Here is a 21,670-nt window from a genome sequence, read left to right as displayed (position 1 = left end):
CTTCCTGGTTGCCGGTGGTCGGATGAATCAGCCAATCACCAGCCGCAGCGCAGTCCGACTCGGCCGGCGATAGGCTGAGTGGCAGTGTGAAAACGCTTCAGGACACCAAATTCTTCGCTACACCGGCACCTGCGGCCGGGGCCGAAAACGTCACACTGCCGCTCAGCCTATCGCTGCGGCTGGTGATTGGCTGATTCATCCGGCAACCAGGAAGTGGATTGCGGCGGAGACCGGAGACGGTTACCGGAGGCCCCGGGGGATCGGAGGAAGGTATGTACATCTTTGTTTTTTACTGCCGGCACTATGGGGGACAATTTTTATGTTCTGGTGTTCTCCTTTAACTTTGTTTAATAAATGTAATAAGCTCCACCCTTTCCAAGATGACCTCACACACCACTAAAGCGCATTTCCGGTAGAGGTCACGTTGCATCTGTCCAGATCTGTAGTCCCAAACTGTGGCCCTCCAGATGGTGCAAAACTTCAACTCCCAGCATGCACGGACAGCCTTCGGCTGTCCGGGCATGCTGGGAGTTGAAGTTTTGCACCATCTCGAGGGCCACAGTTTTGGACCACTAGTCTAGATCTAGGACAGTCGACCTACTACTGTGGTTTTATCCTCTTTTGGAACTTTTGGTAGCTCATCTTCTTTATATAGTCCGCAGTCTTAGATCGGGTTCTCCCCCTCCATCTTCTCGCCGCGGCCTAATCTCTCCGCACATGTAAATTCACTTATCACGGTTTCTTAAAAGTCACCTCCCTCCCCTCCTCTACCTGACATCTAAATTGCTTTCAGTCACTGCTCCGTCTCCTGTTTTCCTTTAAATGAATTACTAATGACATCTTGCTCAATCATGGCCTCTCGGCAGGCACTTTCACTGTAATGTGCCCCATCCAAACCTTTTAAACTATTACCGACTCTATTTCCCAATTGAATCAGCGCCATCACAGGTGTAATAACTAATCGTTTGACTTACACCTGCTCCGCTCTCCTTAATGTCCGTGATCTGTGTTGGATGCTGGTAATTTCCTGTTTATTGCATTGTCCCATGGATCGGTTTTGCCTACATTTGCCATGATTAGTCAATTTACGGAAACAAGATATGTAAAGAGGTGGGAGGCGCTCTGGTGGAAGCCATAGTTACTGGGGGCAAAGGAGACGTGACTAAAGTCATATATAACCCCCTTCAGACCAGGGATGCCCCACTGGCTCTTCTTCTTTTGGATATTGCACGTCCAGTTATTTTTTATAAGGCTTTTATAATGTATGCAGGAATGTTAGTGTAGCATGTGGTATGATGTATAGCATAGGGAACCTCTGCTGTATATTGTCCTGTCATGCTTTGTGTGGTGAATGTATCATTTATTGTATAAGTGATTGATGATTGATTGCTAATAAAGTTATTTTCAATCAAAAAAAATGTACGGAAACAAGATATATAAAGAGGTGAGAGGCGCTTGGGTGGAAACCATAGTTACTGGGGGCAAAGGAGACGTGACTAAAGTCATGTATAACCCTCTTCAGACCAGGGATGCACCATTGGTCCTTCTTCGATATTTTATATTGTACATACAGTTGTTTTTTTTTATAAGGTTTTTATAATGTATGCAGGAATGTTAGTGTAGCATGTAGTATGATGTATAGCATAGGGAACCTGTGCTGTATATTGTCCTGTCATGCTTTGTGTGGTGAATGTATCATTTATTGTATAAGTGATTGATGATTGATTGCTAATAAAGTTATTTTCAATCAAAAAAAATGTACGGAAACAAGATATGTAAAGAGGTGAGAGGCGCTTGGGTGGAAACCATAGTTACTGGGGGCAAAGGAGACGTGACTAAAGTCATGTATAACCCTCTTCAGACCAGGGATGCACCATTGGTCCTTCTTCGATATTGGATATTGTACATACAGTTGTTTTTTTTTATAAGGTTTTTATAATGTATGCAGGAATGTTAGTGTAGCATGTAGTATGATGTATAGCATAGGGAACCTGTGCTGTATATTGTCCTGTCATGCTTTGTGTGGTGAATGTATTATTTATTCTATAAGTGATTGATTGCTAATAAAGTTATTTTCAATCAAAAAACAAAAAAACAAAATATGTATAGAGGTGAGAGGTGCTTGGGTGGAAGCCATAGTTACTGGGGGCAAGGGAGACGTTACTAAAGTCAAAATATAACCCCCCTTCAGACCTGGGATGCACCATTGGTTCTTCTTCTTTTGGATATTGTACATACAGTTATTTTTGATAAGGTTTTTACAATGTATGCAGGAATGTTAGTGTAGCATGTAGTATGATGTATAGCATAAAGCACCTCTGCTGTATATTGTGCTGTCATGCTTTGTATGGAAAATGTATTATTTATTGTAAGTGATTGATTGCTAATAAAGTTATTTTCAATAAATAAATAAAAATTACGGAAACAAGATATGTAAAGAGGTGAGAGGCACTCAGGTGGAACAAAGCCATAGTTACTGGGCGCAAGGGAGATGTGACTTAACCCTCTTCAGACCAAGGATGCACAATTGGCCCTCCTGGTTTGCTTAACATTGAATCCATAGTCTGAAAAGCTAATATTTTTTTGTCTTTTTCGTTTTTTGTTTTTTTTCTTTTTTTTGCATATACTTGATTTTTTTTTCTCTGTGTAAAAGCAGCTACGTACTGGTAACCATTAGCATGCAGGGTAAAAGCAGCTGACAATTCTTATTTCAATTAAAAGCCTACTCCGAGCATGGTCGGTGGTAGGATATCTTTAAAGTATTTTTCCAAGATGTTTTATTTGACTATGCTACAGGGGCTGAAAAGTTAGTGTAGTTCATAATATAGTGTCTGTACCTGTGTGTGACGGTTTTCTCACAATTCAACTGTGATCTGTGCCCCAATATTATTTTTAACAGCATACAAAATGACTCAGGTCTCAGGTTTTCCCAGGTTGCAGTGTGGCCGAGACCTGACATCTAAAGTCAGTTGTGCAAAATGATCCTGTCCTGCTTCAATGGGTGGAGCGACAGCTGTATGGGAGGGAGATCATTCTGCAACTAATTGTATTTTTGCAACAGCTGGATGTTCCCTTGTTAGAAAACTCTGGTCTGTTGAATGTAATGCAGCTCATGTGTGTTTCAATGGGTGGGGGGGGGGGGGGGGGGCTGATGTGTGGGAGGGAGGAAAGTGACCTCATACTTAGGCCCAAGGAACTATGGGATGTGTAGTTTGAGAGAACGAACTCCAACAGGAAATACAAAAAGATAGCCACAGCGTTATGGTGATGTTATAACATGGCCATGTAGCACAAATCCTTCCTAAGCCTGTCCATTACTGTCTGGCAGGTAGGTACTAAAATCACCTAATGGTGGAGAACCCCTTTAATCTCCCGCAACTTCGTAGCCCAAGAATACAGTGATCATTATATGGATTTTCCCAAAGTCCTATGCAAGTCTATGGGACATATGGGAAATCTGTATGCTGCTTGCTAACCCTAGTAGACATTTCTAAACTAATAGAATGGTGTGAGGGACCTTTGTTTAGGAGCTTTATCATTGGGTTAGAGCCGAGAGCAATTAAAAAGATGGAGGACCTGTTCTGTCCTGCATTATACAAACCATTGATGTGTAAGGACTCTATGTAATGCTTCATTTCTCCTGTGGGGGCACTGTAGGGAACCTGAACACTTGCTGCCATGTTTGATCTCAGATTACAGCTGATTACTTGGGGTCCCTGCAGGAGGAGAACACTTATTATCAACAGATTCTTCTAACAGATAGGGATTATACAAAGTGGAGAGCCCTTCAGAAACGGGGTCCATTTATAGAAAAACATGACTGCTGTCTTCTAAAAAACACCAGTATCTCTCCCAATCACAGAAGGCATTGCAGATTAACCCTGTTCATTTCAATGAAGCTGAGCTGCAATACCGGACATGATCTGTAGACGGGTGTGGCGCTGTTTTTAGAAGAACGCACTTTTTTTTTTTTCTGGATAACAATGTTAAATCGACATTAAAAATAGGTAAATATAAAAAAAAAATTCACAATCTATAGCTGAATGGAAAATACCGGTAGTAGGTTGTTTTTTGCATCATCTTGGTGACGGACTCTTGATCTTCAATATTACAGTATATACTAGAGTGGGTTCACATCATGTTTTTGTTGTTTTTTACGTTTTATACATTTGAAAAGGAAACGCATACGGTAACAGATGCTAAAAACGGATGCTGTCTTTTTTGTGTACATGATAGCGTAGTTGACTACGTTTTTGCATACAGCAAAAAGTTAATAGAGACAAAAACGCAGTGTGAACCCACCCTAACACTGTATCTGCTTCTGACTTCTCATCCCTGCATTGTTTTCTGTTCCTGCAGATTGCCACAGCCGTAAAGTTCCTGCAAAACCCCCGAGTGCGCCAGAGTCCCGTTTCCACCAGGAAAGATTTTCTTAAAAGAAAAGGTAAAAAAAAAATAAAATCATCTTAGAAATTTCTAAACATGTGAACGACACTGTTCCGCTCATTATATCAAATACTGCTGCTGTTCTTTGCAATGTCCTGCGATTATTACGTTGCAGCCACCTTCTGTCACGCTCCAGGGCGCATTGATGCCCGATGCTGACGTTGCCGTATTGCTTACAGTAACAAATCAGAAATTAGTTTTAATTTGTTAAACTGCTTTTGAAAAATGATAGCAGTGCCTTGATAGGTTGCTATGGGCAACAAGGTCGCTATGGGCCCCTTTCGCAGGGATGGTGAGGATATGAGCTTAGTAATCCCCCCCCCCCCCGCCCGCCGGCCCCTAAGTATTCCCCCCTGGGCGGGGAGTTATACTTACCTAGTCCTGTCGGCTGCGCTATAGCAGCCCGTGTCACCACTCTGGTCCCTAAACAGATGGAGAAGAGCAACAATGCGGGCTGTCGATCAGGCGGAGGGAGCGTGATTACAGCACAACCGATCGGACTAGGTAAGTATAGCTCCCTGTCCAGGGGACTGCTTACAGGGCCAGCAGTGAGCACTTACTAACTTCATATCCTCACCATCCCTGCAGGCAGGAACGTCCCCAGGGGATGGTGAGGATGAAGATTTTACCATATATAATGCATTGCCACCCTTCATATATGGTAAAATCTGATGCTTGGTTCCCTTTAAGACAGTTTTGATAAATGAGGCCTCGGCGGAAATGAACATAACCGTCGATAATGATCTCATCCATTCGGCAGCACAGAGTTTGCCTTGTAAGGGGCCGGTAACCTCTCGTCCCTGCAGATAATCCAGCATTGCGTCGTCTCCATCATTACATATGTCTCTATTAACAGTCCCTCCGTACAGACCCCGGGATTTAGTTGATGAGACCCTCATCAATTAGTGACAACTGTATTCGCACTGAGCCGCAGGATAAATGTCATCGGCCACGCTCCCCGTGCTGCGGACTCAGAGAATGAGCTGGAAAATCACTGTAAGGTCACGGGGTGGCCATGCTCGGGGTCAGGGAAATCTCCCTCTGATTGGTCTAATTAGAGAGCGATTGATCCGGCTTCGCCATATGCTTTCGTGTAAACGTGTATCGAGCCGTTGAAGTTGTACAGGGATCTATACTAAGTAGAGCTGCGGGCGCGTTACTTGTCTGACGACCTGATTTTTTTTCTCTCTCTCTCTTTTTCATTGACTCTCAATTAAAGCCGATAGAAAGAGGTAAAAGTGACAGTAGAGGTTAAATGAATTATTCGCAGGTATTAATTGTCGTAATTGTTTCAACACCTGTTATGTGGAGTTGGGAATCTTGTACGCATGAAATAGAGAGCGACCACACACAGGAGAAGCTTTGCTTCAATGGGATAGAGAGCTGAGCTTTGTTTCTTGATCGTCTGACAATTCTACTAATCCGTTTCGTACTATTGGGCTACATTTTGATCACAGCCTAGAAGCTTATGGAGTAACTAACTGTTCTATCCCCAATGCTTTACAGTGCAGCTGTTTCTTCACGTTCACTGCTGTTTATAAATGTAATGAGTGGTATCAGATAATGGGATATTTACCTACAGTCTGCAAACTCCTTTATTCATATTTTTTCTTGTTAATCTTATTTAACTAGGGTATAGTTTGCCAACCAGTGTGCCTCCAGCTGTTGCAAAACTACAACTCCCAGCACGCCCAGAAATCCAAAGGCTAGGAAATGCGCTGTCTCCATAGACTGCAAGGCATCCCATTGAGATCCAGGCAGAATATTTCCGCAGAATTTTGCCGCTTGAGCATAGCCTTACCGTAGTCATGTGATTCACAGAAGCCATTTTGGCTTATGTGTCTACAGCAGTGTTTCCCAACCAGCTGTTCTAAAACTACATCTCCCAACATGCCCGGACAGTTATCTGGTACTAAAATTATTTTTTTTAGATGTTGCTGGGGCTAAATTGACAAGGAAAAAAAAAAACTGAAACCAAAAATAAAACAAAAACACACAGAAAGAAACACATACTTATCTACATCACTCCCTCGGGGATCCCCCTATGAAGTCTTCTTGTCCCTCGCTGAACACTCCAGACTGGTCTTGGCAGTGGCAGCCTGCTAACCCAATCACTGATCAAGGTACCCATGAAGGGCTGAGCAGGCCATCACTGCCCTGTCGAGTTCATCTTGGAATTAGCTGCCAAAGTGTTAATTGGAGGACTGGAAGACTTTACATCCATGAGAAAGAGAGGTAGTTTAAAGAGTACCTGTCATGATCTTGTTAAATATTATAATCCTCCCAGTTCACTGCCCCCATTATGATAAACCACCCCCTGCCTTTATCTTTATTATTTTATAGTTTTCTACCTTGATATTGCTCTGTATTTTCTGCTCTGTCTCAGTCAGATTCACAGACTGGGAAGGGGCGTTCCCCAGCAGGCGTGACATCATCTGAAGCCATACAGGGGAGAACTTCCTCCCTCACTCTGCTACACACAGCCCAGAGCAGTTCAGTGTGAGATGAGCTCTGATTAGATAAGGCTGCAAACACACACCCCTCAGCATTTCCTGAGTTTGGACCTCTGCCAGGCCAGTAGGAGTTCAAAGTCTGTGCAAGAGATAGGGGGGGGGGGGGGGGGGATGTGCTGTGGACATGAAGGGAGACACCTAGTGGTAGCTTTTTTAAACACAAATAAAACATAGAAAACTTTTTTTTTTTTTTTTAAACAAAGTATATCAGAAAGATTTTTTATTTTCCAAAAGGAGTGCAATAGCAAAAATTTGTTTAAATGAGAGTGCCCATTTAAGTATGAAGTTTTTTTTTTCTTTTTCAATGTCATTGCATCCCCTGCAATATACCCAAAAAAAATTCTAGTATATGGATTACCCTTTCAGTTTATAAAAGTTCAGTTTATAAAAGTTTAATTTGCATACCTACCGTATTTTTCGCCCTATAGGACGCACCGGTGTATAAGACGCACCCAATTTATAGGTGCAAAATCTAAAAAAATAAAGATTTTGAACCCAATAGTGGTCTTGAACCTGCGGACCTCCAGATGTTGCAAAACTACAACTCCCAGCATGGCCGGACAGCCGTTGGCTGTCCGGGCATGCTGGGAGTTGTAGTTTTGCAACATCTGGAGGTCCGCAGATTGAAGACCACTGCATAGGAGGTAATACTCACCTGTCCCCGCCGCTCCAGACCCTTCACCGCTGCCCTGGATGTCGCTCCATCGCTGTCGCCGTGTCCCCGTCGCTCCGGAACGTCTCTGCTGCCGGCTGGGTATCCTCGCTCTCCGTCGCCGCCATCACGTCGTTACGCACGTACGCGACGACGTGATGACGAGGAAGGAGAGCGCCGGCCATACAGGGGATCCCTGAACAGAGAAGACACCGAGGAGGCAGGTAAGGTCCCCCCCGGTGTCCTGTAAGCACTAACCCGGCTATTCAGTCGGGGCTGTTCGGGACCGCCGCGGTGAAATCGCGGCGGTCGCGAACAGCCCGACTGAACAGCCGGGTTAGTGTCACTTTCCCTTCAGACGCGGCGGTCAGCTTTGATGGCCGCGTCTGAAGGGTTAATACAGGGCATCACCGCGATCGCTGATGTCCTGTATTAGCCGCGGGTCCCGGCCGTTGATGGCCGCAGGGACCGCCGCGATAGGGGTGTATTCGCCGTATAAGACGCACCGACTTTTTCCCCCCAGTTTTGGGGAAGAAAAAGTGCGTCTTATACGGCGAAAAATACGGTAATATTAGTCATGAGTACCATCCTTTATTATAGTCTATTCTAGACCACAGCTTCATTCACCTGTGTGCCCGTGACTATGCACTGCTTGTTATGGTGAGTATAAAAGAAAAAAATGTGACCTTCCCAGAATGCATTGCAGGCAGAGACCATTGTGTCATGGAAGTTCTTAGGGTTGTTTGGAAAATGTGGTGTAAGAAACGCCTGCCATATTTTTTATACCATGGTGCTCTATTTTTTTTTTTTTTTTGCAGTCCTATAGTAACCCTGTAGGTGTGATCTTAAATTTGTGATATAATATTAAATATATCAAGTAATTTAACCAGTTATGGGAGCCAAAGCAATATGACAGGTGACAGGTAAGTGCTGCTATTGACTCTCCTCTATGATACAGGGCAGGTATGGAAGGACGGCGCTATCATTGGACACATTGCAGCAGAATCTTCATACGTGACCTCAGCGGCGAGGTGATTGTTCACAGCAGAGAAGACGAGCGGTTTTTTTTTTTCCAGGATATACGTTTATTTTTGGGAGCTAAAAGCCGCAAAAAGCCATTGTTTTCCTAATGTCTATTGTGGGATGTCGCCATGGTAACTTTATAGACTGCACTCGTCTCAAGAGAGTCATCCATTTTGTATCTCCCCTCCCTTCATACTTAATATTTCAGCTGCTCATAAAAAGCACCAGAAAGGGCAAGAGGAAATTATTTAAATTAAATCACAAAAAAATGGTGATTAGCGCCGGTTACGAATTTAACCCCTTCACCGCTGGCAGATTTTTTTCTTCTTTTTTTTTTTTCTTTCTTTTTTTTAGAGAAATGTGTTTCACAATGTGCTGCAAAATTCTCATTATCTTACAAAATACTTGTCTTCGCCGTGAAAATAAACATAGTTCAGGGTAGAGGTCATGAAGATGTTATGGGATCTCCTCTATTTTGGGAGATCAGAACCCCAAGCCCTTTCCAAATATCAATGCAAATAATACTTACTGGAGACTTGGTCAGACAGGAGTCTGCTCTACCTGTCATGTGATGCTTATTGGCCAATGATAGGAGAAGGCAGGAACCACTACTGTTATGTAATTGGCTGAAACATTGCACATGACAGGTACAGGGGATTCTTCCTTGCTTTAGACTCCTGTAAGGATCATTTCAATCGATTTTCACAATGATTTGGGGGTTCTGATCCCCTCTATTGAATATTTTATACCATAACCAAGTGCATTTTCGCTTGATATCATGGGGGAAAATTCACCTTTTTTTGTGGAAAAAAAAAAAGCAAACTAAATTTTAGAACAAAGTTTTGTAGTCTAGTTGTCGTATACCTTGTAATAAGGGTGGTAAATCCACCCTGGGTCATCATTTAACTATAGATTACAATTAAGTTAATTTACTGCACAAAACTATAGACCTGACATTTATATTGCAAGCTAGTGTTCCCTGTTATCAGTCACAGAAGAGCTTGACTCTAGTGTACATCAGCGGCAAAGATAAAAAATCCCTGCTCCTGTGATCACTTTCATCCATAAAAAAAAAAAAAAAAAAAAGAATCCTTTCGCCGATGGTGTTGCTATTTCTATTGTGGAGGGAAAGGTGGTGCATCATCTGGTCTGCTGGAAATATTAACTATTGTGGTGTTATCTGAATAATAAGAAAAATATATACATAAATTAAAAAAATTATTAAATGGTGTAGAAAAAAAAATAAAAATAAAATATATACATATAAGATATTTATATCAAACTAGAATTAGTTGCCCTTTGAGGATTATTAAAATAAAATAAATAAATAATGAAATTGTCTGTAAGTTTGTTATTGCTTGTCAATGTTTCCCCGCCAGGGAGCCTGTAGCTGTTGCAAAACTACAACTCCTAACAGCAAAGACTCTCCCGGCATGCCGGGAGTTGTAGTTTTGCAACAGCTGGAGGCACCCTGGTTGGGATACACTTGGTTCTAGCCTGATGTGGAGAATTGTTCTGACATACGTTGTCCACACAGGACGTTGTTGTTCTTGTCTAGCATGGTGATTTCCAAATTTCTTCAGACGAGGGAATCCGCTAAAGGGCCATCTGCGGAACCCTAAACCTCAGTGGTTGTGTCATCCATGGCGATATCATCCCTGTTGATCACTGAAGGTAGGTGATGCATTATCAGTAAAGGCAACATGTCAACACTAAGCCGAAAAGTCGAACAGTGATTTAACTTTTTATCGGCATGTGCTCTTCCCCTTTGCATCGGACACTTGCTCCAAATTGCCTCCCCTTTATGACCCCTTCATGAGACTCCAAAAGTGATTTCAAAACTTCAGACCCCAGTGTACAGCAGCAATTGCCTGGAAGAAAGGGCGAGAGGACACCTGCTACTGCAGGGAAAGGATTACTCTATCCCGTCAGCCAACTGGAAAACAGATGTTCCCTAGTCACATCCAAATCATTTTTGCCATTCATAACAAAAACCAAGATGGCCGCGCTGGATCCGTAACATGGTAAACGCCAACAACGTCCAATGGGACCCCATTGATTTGTAATTGCATTCTGCCAAGATGGATTTTACCAGGAGTGAACAAAGCCCAAAGACCCAATAGACGTGTTAGTCAAACACACCGATTATGGCAGAATTGGCTGACCATCTAATGTGTCTGAGAGCCCCCCTCCACTGACAGATGAAAAGGATCGACATTTTGAATTTCAGTTTTCCGATCCTTTTGTTCTTGAATAGATAAGCCGCTTTCAAAGGAGTTTGGCAGCACTTACCACCCCCCCCCCCCCGCCCCCTTCAGACTCTCCATTCCAAAGCTGAATGTTATTGGGAGGGTTGGAAGAGGTAGTAGAGGTAACAATCTGTTTTTAGGCTTAGTTTACACTGAGAATTACACAATATAAGTGAATCTACCCCACTTTGCTTCAGTTGCAGGAGTGGTTAGTGAGCGCCGCTTATCCCCTCATCATTATGTGTGAGGTACAAAACATGTTTTACCTTCTAGAGTGTTCTGGTAAATCAGTGCAAATTATCATTGGCGATAATCTATTTCCTTTATTTTTTTTCTCCCAGTTTTGATTTTTTTTTTATTATGATAATTTTTGCACATTTTGCTAATGTGCAGATCAGCAGGGAGCGATTAATTATAAAAGCCTTGGGATTTCAGCAGCTCGGTGAAATCATCGACAACACATCCTAAAAGCCATGTTGATTACCCAGGGTAACTGGAGATTGGGACCGGTGCCTGCCAAGTTTTCGTCAGCACCCATTTTTTATTTTTTTTGTTGTTTTGTTTCTACAATATTCTGAGTGCTTGGCACTGCTGGCATGGAAAACCGCCAACTCTGATCTCCCAGAAGTAGCGAGGACAGGATGTCGCTTGATATGCGCAGCCTATCTAGTGAGTCGAGATCTGAGGATAACCCTACGAGGCCTTTTACACAGTCTAGTTCTTCTGTGGTCGGCCGGTGCATGCTATCAGTGTAGACATATCGTGCTTTTCTGTAATCTAACCATCCATTCAATTAATTAACACTTTTTTTGTTAAATTAGACATTTTGCAGCGTCTGCTTCAGCTGCTACTATATCTGTTTCTGTGGTTTTCAATGGGTTTGTCACCTCTGCAGAAAACCACATCACTCTTCTTAACATATCGGGATTTGTTCTCTTAAAGGGGCCTTGAGCCGAAAATCTGCCTTATATCCATTTTCTTGTAATTTAGTGCAGTCTATTATCGGTGAGCTTAAAGGGCTCGAAAGGGGCTGCATGTAGTCCTCTGAGATGGCTTATACAAAAGGCAAAAAATGTACTGCTCTATTTTCACTGCCTTATGCCTCTTATCCCCAGTGCTGAGAACCTCCAGATCTAGAGGATCCTTTAAACAAAATCTATAAGGTTATTCCACCAAAGACACTTATCCCCTATAGCAAGATAGGAGATAAGTGCATGATCGCTGTGGTCCAACTGCTGAAACCCCAAGCAAGATAAAAAATGAAGGTTTTGTGTCTTCCATCAGAATGGAGCAGCAGTCAAAGGTGTCATTCTATACATTGTTTATGGGTCTAATGGGACACCAGTAATTATAATAGTGTTATTATTCTGTATTCAGCATGCTTGAGCTTAAAATACCCCTGGCAGGAAGTTGTGCAGTCCTCGCTTGGTCAGTGTACTGTTCTCTCAGCAGCTCCTCGGCTTCTCCCTCCCTCCCTCTAGATGAAGCAATATCGTCTGCTGTCTCAGGAGGCTAGGCTGGACCTTGTCTCTGAGCTCAAGCCCCACCCCCTGTGATGTCATGTTCTGTGACCAGCCCCTACAGCCTACATCACCATCTCCCTGTCATATGCATATATACACACATATTTTATTGGGACATTTAGGGAAGGATGAGGTGTGCTTATACTGATCAATGCCACAGGCAGAGGAGCAGACAGGAAAAGTATGCAGCAGATGCTGCAGATTTCCTGACGACATAGCAGTAGTCTGCTGTGTGCTGAAAACAGCTCTGTGCGGGGAACTGACAGGAGTGTTTTGGAAGGGCTGTGATGAACAAATTTCAATTCATAATTGTCCAAAGGCTAATGCTGCAAATAGAAGCTTCTATAGGAAATAGTCTTCATTTTTCCATTTTACGCGGACACGCTCTCCGTGTTGGTTCTTGTTCGCCTCTCTCCATTCACTTATAAGTGCAGAGAGGTATCTGTGTTGGAGCGGTCCAGCTATTTCCATGATTGATGTTGTATCGAGGCTTGAAATATATGCACAAGGACTTAATATTATGTAAAAAAAGACCAATTGAACTAGATGGAGGGGGTCATATTCCTGCCCTCTAAGTTGGACAACCGTGATCTTTGTAATAAATCATTAGTATCTATTGGGATGTTCTTGGTTCCTCCTCATTTTTTATGAATTTATTTATCCATTGCTGACATGACAGGGGCCAAGCGGGTTGAGGCTGCCTACCGATGACAAGAACTGCTTGCGATTCTCTGGTGAAATATGGCCATCCCACCATGCATGCTTATATACGTAAACCTTCTGAAGCCCAGACCGGAGATGAAAGGTATATGTGTTAACCCCTTCATCGCTGCTCTGCATCTTGCAAGAATGGGCACTTTAAGGGTTAAGAAGACGGAGCCGTCCTTGAATGGAATCTCGTTACCGTGAAAGCCTTTTTAGCATTGATTTCATAACAGTCTTAATTTAATAGATCCGTCATTACCGAGAAGTCCTGGGAGTCGGGCCTAGCTTTCCAGGTCACCGACCTTTTAATTACAAACCTTGCTCTGATGGTCAGGTTATCGACTGGATGGCTTCCAGCTTGCCTGGCCTCAGGATGCAAATGCTAACTCTGCACCCCTCTCCGTGCCCCCAGGTTTAAGAAAAAAAAGAAAATTATAGTGTTTTTGACAGACCAGGCTGAGCAAATTTCTTCCCCTCATCATTTTCCAGATGCTGACTTGCAGTCGCGGTGTCCCCTCCTTATGTCATGCTGACCAAGCCCTAGTCACACACGGGTGTTTGCACCTCTAGAGATGTGACATGTGACATGCACTGTTAAATATAATTTACTGTCTGACATCATCGCTACATCTGGAGTCAGTGATGATGCGTATGCCGTTATTGATTAACATCCTACAAATGGCACATATTGGATCACTGCGGTGTTGGGTCTGCCCACAAGACCGTTCTAGAGGCAGCTGAGCTTCAGTCTGTCAGAATGAGTGCAAGGAAGTCAAGCTAAGCTTTTAGAGCAGTGTTCCCAAACTTGTGGTTCTACAGTTTTTGCAAAACCAAAGGCTGTTGGGGTATTATAAGAGTTGTAGTAGAAGAACCACCACAGGTCAATGGACACTGAAATAAGGCAGAACGAGAGGCGTTTTAGCAGCTGAAGGCTGTCATGGAATGCTGGGAGGTGAAGTTTTGCAGTAGCTGCAGAGTCACAGGTTGGGGAGCTCTGGAATAAGCTCTTTCTATTTGCGGCAGGCGCCAATTGAATAAGTCCAATATAGGGATATGTCGGCATTTCCGTGGAATCTGTGGTGGTGCACGAGGTAGGGTAAAGCCGCAGGTAGAAGAAAGATGATACCCAGCACTCACCAGTGATGCACAGTGTAGATTTATTATGCCATAGTGTAGTACAAGGACACGTTTCGGCATGGGAGTCTGCCTAGGCAGACAACTGAGGAAGGCTCCCACGCCGAAATGCGTCCTTGTACTACACTATGCCATAATAAATCTTCACTGTGCATTACTGGTGAATTTAATAAGTCAGCGCTAGGATTGCATAGAAATCTGCTGTCTCCTGAGAGAAATCCCACTTAAATAATGAACATATTCCTCCTTTCTACAGAGTCTTGACGTTTTGCCCCTTCACCCATTGAAAATAAAATGGCCTATATTTTTTGCACAATTTTTGTGGTGCAAATTACTCCAGAATTCTGTTGCATTTGCCATTGAAAATCTGCCCCAATGTGTTTGTCAGTGGGGCAGTTGGGATAAACAGTTATTGTTTATGTCTTGGCGACTTTAATGGGTATTCCTTATTCCTGTGCCAGGTTGTCACAAAATCAAGTCTTTTTATCTTTGTGTCCACATGACAATACGTCCTGTGTTTATTCTCAGCTCAGAGTTATCACAGGGACGTACTAGACCACATAGTAATCAATCGTCTCTCTTCAGAACTCTGAAATATAGATTAATATTAGTTAAAGGGGTTATCCCATGATGCAAGGTCATTCCCTATCTATAGGATAGAGGATAAGAACCTGATCGGTAAGGGTCCAACCACTAGGTCCCCTGAACAAATGAATTAGGTTTGGACCCCACCATTCAGTTAGCTATTCCCTATCTTCTAGTTTGAGGATGGCTTTGAATCTTGGGATAACCCCATTAAGATAACGACCAGCTGGAAGACAATGGACAGCAGCCATTTTGCTGCTTTCGCAAAGCAAAATAATAATATTTGGGGTCCAAATTCCTTTACATCTGAAATCTCTTATTTGGTTGTTCTCTTATTCTCGAAAATCCTCGACCACTACGCTTGCAAACTCCCCTTTGGAATAGGAGAGGAATCCTCGTGTAAAAATTCCGCCGTGGAATTTGCGTGTTTTTTTGCGTAATTTTGTGTGAAATCCGTGCAGAATATAGGAGGAAACTGTTTTTTTTTTTTTTTTGCCTGACTACCACCACCAATTGGAATTTCCCTTTTTATTTATTTCATTTTTTCGTGCGAATTTCATGCAAATTCCACGTAAATTCCATGCGGAAACGATTTCAAACGGAAACATTTTCACCATCGATTTCAATGGACTTCTGCTTATTCCGCAAGAAGAATGAACATGTTCTTTCTTCTAGTGGAACGAAATTTACGCATTGTGAACAGTGCAGAGTAAAATACATTGAAGTCAATAGCAAAACAGATGTTAAAGGGGTATTCCGGGAAAAAACATCTTATCCAAAGGATAGAGGATAAGATGTCTGATCGCGGGGGGCCCGCTCCTGTGACCCCCGCGATCTCCCTGCAGCACCCGCATTCTATGCGGGGCTGCGTCTCCAGTTTCAGAAACCTCAGGGTTTCCTGGACTGGGGACGTGACGTCATGCCACGCCCACTCCATTCATGTCTATGGGAGGGGGCGTGAAACTGGGATGGGAGATCGCTGGGGGTACCAGCAGCGGGCCCCCCGCGATCAGGCAACTTATCCCCTACCCTTACTGTGACATACTGATAGTGAGTGATCATTTGGGGTCCCAGTGGTCAGACCCCCACTAATCCAGTGAATTGGTGATAAATCTTAACATAACTCAGTCCTAGGGAAATTATCTCAGAAATGGTTAAAAGTAATAAGCAAAACTGCAACTTCAATTTTTTTGTAGAGTTCAGTTAAAAACTATTAGAATAAATGTAGATGTTTTTGAGCATTGAGGTGGTGATCTAAGTAAGGAAGACTCAACGCAATCGTCGCCCCCTCTTTATCCGCTGCTCACAGATTTTCTGTCAGAGAGTGAAAAATGAGCTCGATGACAGAGATGTTGTCGTGTAACAACGTAGACTGACATGCATCACAAACAAAGCCCCAGAATATTGATCCCCCCCCCCAGCAAAGGGATAAGGGAACAGGAAAATATTAACTGAGAGATCAAGTCACCGACCCCCTCAGCACAATGTCATGTGTCACAGCTGTGTCATAAAGCGGCCATTCTCTCCCATCAATCCCAATTCCCAGTAATTTCAGCCCCTTTCCTGGTTTTGCTTTTATTGTGACATAAAAAAAAAATTCTTTAGGTATCTTTGGTATTTTTAGTACAGTGATCCCTCAACTGACAATGGCCTCAACATACAATAGTTTCAACATACAATGGTCTATTCTGGACCATTGTAACTTGAAACCAGACTCAACATACAATGCTACAGACAGTCCAGATCTGTGATACCTGTCACAACTGGAGGAACTGACCAATCAGAATGGACATTCACTGGTAAAACCCCTGTATTACTGAAGCGTATGCACTGACTGGCTGTCTGGTAGCGCCTCCTACAGTACAGGGAGGTATTACATGTTCTGTACTCTTAACCTGTACCAGGGTAACCTGCTCCTTTGGACACCAGGTGAGGGCAACTCCATATTACTTTTTTGGGACACTTTGTGTACTGTACAGGACCCCGAAGAAGCTCCTGTCCTCTACATAGACCAGTGTTTTCCCAAGCAGGGTGCCCCCAGCTGTTGCAAAACTACAACTCCCAACATGCCCGGACAGCCTTTGGCTGTCCGGGCATGCTGGGAGTTGTAGTTATGCAACAGCTGGAGGCTCCCTGCTTGGGAAACACTGACATAGACAGTGATTTACAGCTCCCAGCAGATCTTCCTTACTTTTATATGTAAGGATTTGCTTTATCTGTATTAGTTATCTACTTATTTTTCTTTAATCCTCACATTTTCCTATTTTTGGATGAAATTTTGGTAGCTTCAGAACCAATTACCAGGTTTCCATAGAGTTATGGTCTCAACATACAATGGTTTCAACATACAATGGCCGTCCTGGAACTAATTAATATTGTAACTTGAGGGACCACTGTACTCAATCCTTCACATTTAGGGTTAATGTTACAGAAATTTTTAATACAATATATTTTTATATGCTGGATGCCCTTCCATAAACTGTGTGAATGAGATTATTGTATTATAGTTATGGTTTTTATATTTGTAAGAGGAAAAAAAAAGTTGTTATATTTTTGCCCCATATGGATTTGGGGGGGGGGGTACTCTTTCTCATTTATGGCCCAGTTTGTGCTTAGAAACCTTTTTTCAGGCAGTGCTCCATGGGAAAAAAATGCAACTTTTAGGCACGGTTCAGACTGAGGAATTTCTGAGCATAATTTTTACTTAATCTAGAACACTTGGAAATTCTGATGCAGCAGAGTCCCACTACAGTCAATTAGATTCCGCTGCACAGTCTACTCTACGGAATTCCAGTGGCAAAAACTCTGGGATTTCGTCGCAGAAAGTATTCTTTCGGTGTAATTCGCCTGGAATACATTGCCGTTTATGCCTTTGGATTCTCTGGCTGCAGCCTTGGGGTACGTTCACATGTACGCAGATTTGATGCACAGGATTTTCTGCTGCAGATTTCAATGTAAACTAAATGACTGAGCACAGCTTTTAATCGGCAGTTACAAATCCTGCGCATCAAATCTGCGCAGAATCCTGTATATGTGAACGTACCCTTAAAGAGAACCTGACAGCTGTAGAGTAAGGAGCTTTAAAATGAAGTGTCACTCACTTTTTTTGGTGGCACGGGTGCAGAGTTCTGTGCTTTCAAGATGTTATTCCTATTGTGCTCCAGCGTGCAATGGAGACAGGGAGCTGGCTCACCTAGCTCCCCTGCCTCAAGAATATTCATTCCCCGGCCAGCCCCCAAGAAACTCTAAACTTTAATGAATTATATTAAAAGTAGTAGTAAACCTCAACATGTCACTTAAAAGAAGTGAAACGCCGACGCATTTCGGGCTGAGCAGAAGCCCTTAATCATGGCTATGATTCACTTCTTTTAAGTGACATGTTGCGGTTTACTACTACTTATGTTATAAGTTTAGAGTTTTTGCATGCTTTATTGGGGAGCTGGATTTACCCTTCTTTTCTGTATTTGCCATTATCTACATTGGAAACGGGCCATTGTTGTTTGTGCTTCCGAACTACCCTGTGCCACGGATTCCATTATTGTTCAGACTGGTGTTGAGCTGACAGGCATATTTTATCTACTCGTTCTGCTTAACCCTATAGGTTTTTTTAGTATACAGGGATGTATGAGGCTCATTTTTTGAGCCATGATCTCTAGTTTTTATGGATACCATTTTTGTTTTAATGGAACTTTTTGATCGCTTTTTATATAATTTTTTTTAGATAATATAATGTGATTAAAAATCATTATTTTGGGTGGTATTTTGGTATTTTTTTTATGTTTACACCGTTTTCTGTGCAAGAAAATAAACATTATATTTTATTAGTTCGGACAATTAGGCACACGACGGTACCAAATATGTTTATTATTTTTATGGTTTTGGGGGTATTTTTTTGTAAAATGGCTAATTTTATTTGTTATTAGAAGAGGGGGTTTTATATAATTTTAGTCTTTTTTTTATTTTGCACTTTTTAAGTCCCCATAGGGGACATTTATATGCAGTCATTAAATTGCATTCACTGTATAAGCTATGGCTAAGCCAAGCTACATCATTACATAGGAGGCAGGTTACGGGACCCTCTGCTGTCATCTTAGCTTATGGGACCCCCTACGATCACGTCACGGAGGTCTCATAGGCACCTCTGAGCTACTGCAGAACTTTCATGCCATGATTGGTGTTAATGACAGACAGTGGTGTGATTGCTGCTTCCAGTCATTAGCTGTAAGTGTCTGGCTACTGATAGCTCCTGGGCTTGCTTCAAAGTTACCTAACGCTCCAGGGCATACATTTACAACCTGGTGCGTTTACGCCCTGCAACCCCAGGGGTTAAATAGGCACTGTAATTGTCATTTGTACTATATCTTATTAGAAAAAAAATGCTTCTTTCTCCTTTTATCAAGCTTCTTTCCTCTTCTGCGAGACTGTTTTCCACTCTGAAAATCTGCTCAGCTTTGTCCTGTGTCTGCAAGACAAGCAATACAAGTCTATGGAGGGGGGAGGAGGGAGCTTTGCCCAACAGACAGACAGTGGTGTCAGCAGAGAGCAGTGTGGTCAGACAGAAAAGAAATGTAAAAAGAAAAGAACTTCCTGTGGAGCATACAGCAGCTGACAAGTACTGGAATGGTTAATATTTTTTAAATAGAAGTAATTTACAAATATTTTTAACGTTCTTGCACTAATTGATTAAAAAAAATGTTTTTTTTCACCGGAGTACCCCTTTAAGCTTAACTTCAGATAACTAAAAACATTTCTGTCTGATTATAAAACAAAATAAAAAGTAAATATAAGCTCTTGCGTTCTATTTCTATTCAAATTTTTCAAAATTTCTAGGAAAGCTGGATGATAACTTGTACATCTCAATAGCATCTCCTGTCATGTCAGGCTAGTCACCAAGCTTTCTCAGCAGTTTTTCCTGTTTACATCAAAGAACTCTTAGGGTCTTTTATACTGGTCGAATAAGTTATTTTGAATATAAATGTTTAAAAATGTTAAGTAACTAAACCACTATCAAAAAGAAATAAAACGTATTAAAGGGGTACTTCGCCCTGTTCCGAATGCTTAGAGCCAGTGCCGGGAGCTGCTGACGTCATAGTCCCGCCCCCCTCAATGCAAGTCTGTGGGAGGGGTGTGACGGCTTTCACGCCCCTCCCATAGACTTGCATTGAGGGGGCTGGGCTATGACATCACAAGCTCCCGACGCCAGCTCTAAGCGTTTGGAACATTTTGTTCCAAACGCTGAGTGGCGGAGTACCCTTTAGGTTAGATGGGGAAGTTTCTGTGATATACTTTAACGTGAATGTATTGCCTATATTTTTTAATTTTCTTTAAATAATTAGAGACAGATACTGAGAAAGTTGCATTTTTACTTAGAAAGTTGTTATAACTTTTTGTTTTTTATTTAATTTTTGAACGTTATTATGGGGGCTGCCATCTTGCCCGAGCTGTGTTTAACAACATTTAGAGATGATGTTTTACAGTTAGACCCATGAGCATAGGCGACAATAGACATAAGCTCTCCCACTGACATGAATGGGAAACATTACTGTGCATACTCTGTGACCTGTACAGGAAGGGGGAGGCTGAGCTGTGTGCTTCACCTATTGTCTTCTGTATATACTGGTGTCGTTGTTCACTGTAAGGCTCTGTTCACACGGTGGAAATTCTGTGATTTTGCTCAAATTCTGTTCTGCAAAGCTTACTGAGGACTTTGAGCAGAATATCGGCGGAATTTCTGTGTGCTCAAAACACAAAATTCTGCAAAATTCAAAGACATGTTCAATGTTTTTGCAGAATCAAGAAATTTCCATTTGTGACTGGGACAGCTGAATCCCCATTCAACACAGTGTGCAGTAAATTTTGCAGAATTTCCTAGCTTAATTTTTCCAGCAGATTCCGCTTGGAAATTTTTTGCTGTGTGAACATAGCCCTTTTTTGCAAAGATCATTTTCCAGCCGCCTAGTCCTTATCACCACAGACAGAACAGGAACTCTCAAATTAGTTTTATGTGTGGTAATATAGAGAAAAAGAAAAAGACCGCAAACGGCGCCTCGTGTATTACCCTTTAGAGTAGGTATGGAGAAGTAAAGCCCCTTAAAAGTGGCTGCTCACCTTGGAGAAGGAGAAATGGTGCATATCACCTCAAACAGAGGTCTAAAGGTGGAGCAGGCTGCTCAGCCGGAGGGTCCGCAGGAGGCAGGTGAACCTGTCCTGTTGAAGTATGCGAAGAGGTGGAGGAAGAAGGACCAACGATAATCCAGGCGCTGCTAGCTCAAAAACACCGGAGGCAATGGGTTATAGATGAAAGATCCTGGCAGGGATCATATTTATAAAAAAAACAAAAGTACAGATGACGCGTTTCGAGGGTAAACCCCTCTTCATCAGATCAGCATCAGCATTGCTGATCTGATGAAGAGGGGTTTACCCTCGAAACGTGTCATCTGTACTTTTGTTTTTTTAATAAATATGATCCCTGCCAGGATCTTTCATCTATAACCCATTGCCTCCGGTGTTTTTGAGCTAGCAGCGCCTGGATTATCGTTGGTCCTTCTTCCTCCACCTCTTCGCAAATTAGATTTAGGGCTAGTGGCCAGAATGGAAGATTTCAGGTTTATTTTAGAATATAGATAGCAAAATGAAAAAATAAAATAAAATAAACATTTTTAATTAATAAATAAAAATTGCCAAAAATTCTTAAAATAAACACATTTAACATAAAAACTTTAAACAATAGTACATTTTTTGGTGCAGCAATAGATGTGGGGTCTCCTTAAAATAGAATTATGTGTATTTAGAAGTATTGTAAAGAATGCAGAAAATCCTTGTGAGTAAAGAATAATTAAC

At 42.3% G+C, this 21,670-nt stretch overlaps 1 protein-coding gene across 4 annotated transcripts in view; it reads left to right on the top strand.

Annotated features, from left to right (window-relative positions):
- The window catches only part of PEX14 (peroxisomal biogenesis factor 14), a 196,913-nt gene that overhangs the window by 113,902 nt on the left and 61,341 nt on the right, over positions 1 to 21,670 (top strand). For all 4 annotated transcript variants that reach the window (XM_056543810.1, XM_056543809.1, XM_056543808.1 and 1 more), the window contains one exon: positions 4,360 to 4,444. In XM_056543810.1, coding sequence (XP_056399785.1) covers positions 4,360 to 4,444 — 85 coding nt within the window. The remainder of the gene's footprint in view (positions 1 to 4,359; positions 4,445 to 21,670) is intronic.

Source organism: Hyla sarda, chromosome 10, assembly GCF_029499605.1.
Source record: "Hyla sarda isolate aHylSar1 chromosome 10, aHylSar1.hap1, whole genome shotgun sequence".
In the NCBI taxonomy this organism is placed as follows: domain Eukaryota; kingdom Metazoa; phylum Chordata; class Amphibia; order Anura; family Hylidae; genus Hyla; species Hyla sarda.
The sequence above is the reverse complement of the archived record's forward strand: the minus strand, read 5'-3'. Positions and strand labels throughout refer to the sequence as shown.